Raw genomic sequence first — 5,737 nt, forward strand, 5'->3', positions numbered from 1 at the left:
TACTAAAAAATCCATTAAATTTATTTAGTATAATAGTTTCTAATTATTTATAGATATAGGATTTTAGTAATAAAATAGTTTATTAACTATACATATAGAATTAATAGTTTAGAGACGGTGTTGGTTGTAGAGCTTCTTCTCGTTCTCAGAGAAGTTAGAGACAACTCGAACCATAACCTTACTATAACAATTCCATGATTAATTTGGTGATAAAATAGTCAGGGACACTATATGAAATTAGGTGATACAACTGTTATGAATCACTTTTATATAAGATATTTAATAGCTTAGAGACGGTGTTGGTCGTAGACCTTTTTCCCATTCTCAGAGAAGTTAGAGACGACTCGAACCATAACCTTACTATAAAAATTCCATAATTAATATTTTTATAATTATTTACATATATAGAATTTTGAATGATAAAATAGCTTATTAATTATATAGAGAATTGCATGGTAAGAATTATTTGGATTTAATTATAAATGAATTGATAAGATTGTTTGGATTTGATTATATATTAATTGATAAGATTGCTTGGATTTAATTATATATAGAATTAAGCATAACAAAATATTATAAAAAACCATTAATATGATAAAACACAAATAAAATCAAAAGCAAAATAAAACAAAAAGTGCAGGGGTGTGGCATACGGGTCTTTTTCCAATCGGCGGCACTGGAAGTGTACTCACGGTGGTAACGAAACGGGGCTGATTGTAGCTACATGATGCATCTCCTTCTTCTTCACGAGTTCTTCTTCTCCAATTCCCTTGCAGTAAAGGGGGAATCGAAATCCCTAACTCCATTTTTATCATCTTCGATGTCGGTTTTGAATTGATGGGGGAAGACAATAATGTCAATCCCCTAAGGCTTCTTGACAAGGCTGTGGTCTCGATGCCCCTACCCCGAATTCAAATCGGGTGGTTCACAATGGCTCCATCCGATGGGTTACAGTGGTTCGAGGTTCAGGTATGCGCCCTATTCATTCTGCGCGTTAATGGGTTCTATTTGCATGGCGGTTCATGGTGGTTCCGAATCGGCATATGCGAGGGGTTTCGGAAAGAAAATTACCCCTTCTGCTATTTGATTTTTTTACAGTACGAAACTGGTTTGTCATACATAACCGATTTAGGCTAAAGATTATCCAGAAATGAACCCTATGTCTTTATATTATATCGCTGCATGGTATACTTCATATTGATATATACGTCTCTGTTGAAGCTGAATGAATGAAAAATATGCGATTTTTTTGTATGATTTTTAATTAGATGTGTACAGAACACGTTTAAATCCAAAGGGCTATACTATTTAGTTCCAGACTTGTTATGGCTGCTATGTTAGTATTGCACTAGTAAAAAATCATTGTTTTCTTCATATTAGAACTATCATAACTATGCTCATTATGTTATTTGAATATATAAAAAATCATTAGGAAGTAAACCCTCGACTTATGTTAGTGATATGAGCATAAGGATATATGATTCGCAATGAGTAAGGTTCATTTATGTTTACTAGAACTTGAATAAATAGGATGGGTGATTTACCGGATTATGTTTTGTTCCCTTATCCTTCTGCGTGTTGAATCTTTGTTCCAAGATGTTCTCTTTTCTCTATCTTTGTTTTCTGTATGTTGTGTAAGATACACGAACTCTTGATGCCATCTTACTATGTATGCGTAATCTGGTTTTTTTGTTTTTTGAAACTCATTTGTGTATGCTCTCTGTTTTTTCACTGAAATCTCTCTAATTTGTTCCCTCTTGTATGTGCCGTGTGTTATGGATGGCAGTATGCTTTCTCCTCTTGCTCTTTTAGGCCTCTCTCCTTTTGCTGAGTTGTGACGGGTTATGTATAAATATAGCTGCCTTGTATCAAGTGTCTTCTCTCCTTTTTTTTATTGTATGGTATGCCTTTCTCTTTATACTGGTTGGGGATTCTATGTGTTACCTTTTGGATTGTCAAGAATAAGAGTAACGTTCCTCATCCTTTCATTTTCTGATTGCTCTATTTAAAACTTCTCCATGAATATTGCTTTTTATGAATATTGATGCTTCAATTTGTAACTGTTTGAGAGTAAATTTCGGTTTGCCTCTTTGATGTCCCCCTTGTCTGATGATGTCAATTATTGCTTTTAATTTCTAGGGATATTATTATACAACTTCAGTTATTAATCAGTGGGATTTTATGCAGGTACTGGTGATTCTCTGGCTTCCGATCCTGTCAAATCTACCCCTTTCCTTTTTCCTTTTGCTGTTTTATAACCACCTTTGCCACATACGATACCCCTATGTCAGATTCATTGTTAATAACTTTGAGCAGATTGTGGACCCCATAATATTTGATTCTAGTGACATGTCCTTCAAGTGTCATTATCCAATATATTTATGTTTAATTTGATTTTCTTATTGGTATAAAAATGTCTGGGGTCTTGAGTTTTGTTGTAAATAATGCTCTGTTACAACCAGCTAGTTTTGTAGACAATGTTTGGACTTTGCTATTATTATAATTGATCCTCAAAACAAAACAAACATTTCAAATAATGGTGACTTTTGGTTTCTTTAACTGAATGAGGGGTAATGAAATCCTTTCTGGTCGTAGTAAAGTTATGCGCTCAATGGTTTTGAAACAAATTTTTTTATTAAAAATAACACCATATAGAATCAAAGGTTTTGTGCTTGAAGATTAAGAATTGAATATATAAAGATGATGAAATTGACTTCAAGTATCTAAAAATATTATTTTTGTGATTTTTTTATTGTTTTGAATTTTTATGTATTTTTATCAATTTAACAATAAGCCGGACAAAATTGAGTGTTCACAACTGCCCCTCTTTACTTATTGTTTACTAGACAACAACTAAATTGATGTTTGAGTGTTATCTTTGTAAGCAATTAGTAAAGATATGAACTCAATTTTGTTACAAATAGGCGAAAGCAGGTCGGGTACTGCCAGAACTCGGAAATTAACATAAGGCTCGGGGTCCTGGAAAGATTGAAAGCACATTAAGCTTGGGGTCCTGGAAAGCATAATTTTAAAACGAGAAAGCAGGTCGGGTACTGCCGGAACTCGGAAATTCACATCAGGCTCAAGGTCCTGGAAAGATTGATTGAAAGCACATCAGGCTCGGGGTCCTGGAAAGCATAATTTTAAAACGAGAACGCAGGTCGGGTACTGCCGGAACACGGAAATTCACACCAGGCTCGGGGTCCTAGAAAGATTGATTGAAAGCACATCAGACTCAGGATCTTGGAAAGCATAATTTTAAAACGAGAACGCAGGTCAGTAGTGCCGGAACTCAGAAATTCACATCAGGCTCGGGGTCCTAGAAAGATTGAAAGCACATCAAGCTCGGGGTCACGGAAAGCATAATTTTAAAACGAGAATGCAGGTCGGTACTACCGGAACTCGGAAATTCACTTCAGGCTCGAGGTCCTGGAAAGATTGAAAGCACATCAGGCTCGGGGTCCTGGAAAGCATAATTTTAAAACGAGAACGCAGGTCGGGTACTGTCGGAACTCGGAAATTCACATCAGGCTCGGGGTCCTGGAAAGATTGATTGAAAGCACATCAGGCTCGGGGTCCTGGAAAGCATAATTTTAAAGGTTGAGTATTGATATGAATGCTTGAAAATATGTTGTGTGTTATGCTGAGAATGATATGAGAGATGTAATGTTTGAGTAATGATTGCATGCGTAGTTGTCTTTGTTTATGATCTCGTGATCAATGAAATTGTTTTTTATGGACTCAACTGAAGTACGACCCATGTTGGACATTGTTAAAAAGGACTATCTATCAGCTCTCGCCATCCACTATGCCCCAGCTTCTTGTTGAGAATTTATTGGAAGAGTTGGATCGTCCAATAAATTGCCCCAGTATCTTTGTCATAGACTTGATGAGAATCTTTCTGAATAGAGGTTATGATTCTCACTTCAAACAACTGCCCCAGTTTGTATGGTTGAGGATGAGCAATAACGAATTTTCACTTGTGGGTGTTCATTTCTTTTACTTAATTTTTTCCCATAATACCTGGTGTAGGTACCTGTCAGGAATTCCATCTATTTTTTTAATACTAACTCGCCTTTTCAGGTTTTCGAATTAGCATTGCTCTCCTTTTCTTAGGTTACCCTTGTGAGTTTTCAACCTAGCGCTCTTTTTCTTTTTCTTTTTTGGTTGTTTTTTTCTTTTGGATATTTTTGAACACCCTCTAGTGACAATCACAAGTGCATGAAAGCATGAGTCACATTTGAAGTTTGAAGTCGAGGATGCAAGATCTTGCCCTGCTTGGTAGAGGCATTTTGGACTGATCCATGATGAGCAGCTTTAGTCTTGCCGAAGTTATAGGTTTCTTGGTACTTTCATTCGAGAAATGAGGTCAACCCCCATAAACTGCCCCAGTTTGGATTGATGTCGTTCGTTTGATTTCAACTTGTCATGTGAATTCTCCGTGCACAACTCTTTAAAAATAAATACTAAAAACAGTGACCAAGCAAATTTGGATTTTTGTTTTTTTTTTTGGGTTTTGAGTGTTGATATGGTGGTGGTGGTGATGATGAGAGAATGTAATTTAATCTGATGCATTAAAATGAGATATTTTCATCAAAACTTTTTGATATTTATTGGAGTCAGCATTTCTTTGCCCTAGTACATTTCTTAGGCAAATCATATCCTCAACAAGGTCTTTTGAGCTTGTATCGTGGCCTGGCTAAGGGTTTACAAAAAAAGGATAAGGCTCAAAAATGTGTTTCCCAAACCCCTTTCTATGTTCTCCTTTCTCCTTTCTCATATTCTGAACGATTTTCTAACATGACATTCAAGTACTAAGAATTTGTTGGATTTTTTTGATGTAGTATGTGAATGCCTAATATTTAGGTGACAATCTTCCTAATAGGTTTTTGAATTGTTCCTTTTTGTAGTCATTAATAGTGCACTTTATTCGCCCTAAGTTTTGCCTGAGATTTTTATTGAGGATTCTCAGCGGGCCTTTTGTATATTTTTCCTTTTGTTTTTTTATGTTATTTCGCACTTTGACCGGTCAACTTTTTTATTTGAATTGCTTAGGACTTTTAACCCTCGTGTTAGATTTGGAAACGTTAGAGTGTATTTATTTCTTAACAATTGAATGTCAAGGAAAACAGTTGAGATACTACCCTGCCCAAGGTTATTGATATTTTGCGGGTATCTTTTGAAAAAATCTCCTTTCATAAAGCCTAGGGCTCAAATAGGTGACTAGGGGTATCTTCATAGTGTTTGGGATTTTCAAAGATGCCTTGTGTCATTAGAAAGATTTGTCTTAGAACATGCACCATTCTGGGTCTTATATTTGCATCATCCTCCATTTCAATCAATGAACATCTCATATCAATGCATGAATTAATTTTTTGGCTTGTTCCTTTTGTGTGTGTTGTTTTTTTTGTTTTTGGTGTGAATGAGTTTTGTGGTATGAAGCATGGAATGGAGATTTTTAAGATCAACGTATTAGTATGTAATTGTTAAAAAGACGTGTATTAGAAAATACATTCTTATTCATGAAAAGAGACATGAGTGCCCCACTATTTATGACTCTAAAGCCTTGGGGAGAGCAATAGAGTTTTATTACATCATTTGCTAGTGCCAAGACGACAACTTTGGGTGATTTGTGCATTTCTCAAACTAGGACGTTTCCTTGAAAGCGGATCAATCTGGTGTTAATCAGGTATTGCACTTTCCTTTTTAATTGATCACAATCCTTTGTGAAGTGACC

General features: G+C 35.5%; 1 protein-coding gene across 2 annotated transcripts in view; it reads left to right on the forward strand.

Annotated features, from left to right (window-relative positions):
- The first annotated feature begins 674 nt into the window (after positions 1–674).
- Positions 675–5,737, forward strand: part of LOC109341212 — a 9,573-nt gene continuing 4,510 nt past the window's right edge. The window contains exons 1-2 of one of the 2 annotated variants that reach the window (XR_002106915.1): positions 675–969; positions 2,188–2,401. Coding sequence is in view for 1 of the 2 variants with exons in the window: in XM_019579065.1 (XP_019434610.1) it covers positions 838–969 (132 nt within the window). In the remaining variant the exon portion in view is untranslated. Of the gene's footprint in view, positions 970–2,187; positions 2,402–5,737 lie in introns of those variants that run through there. The other variant, XM_019579065.1, reaches the window with a different exon arrangement.

Source organism: Lupinus angustifolius, unplaced genomic scaffold (assembly GCF_001865875.1).
Source record: "Lupinus angustifolius cultivar Tanjil unplaced genomic scaffold, LupAngTanjil_v1.0 Scaffold_404, whole genome shotgun sequence".
Taxonomy (NCBI): domain Eukaryota; kingdom Viridiplantae; phylum Streptophyta; class Magnoliopsida; order Fabales; family Fabaceae; genus Lupinus; species Lupinus angustifolius.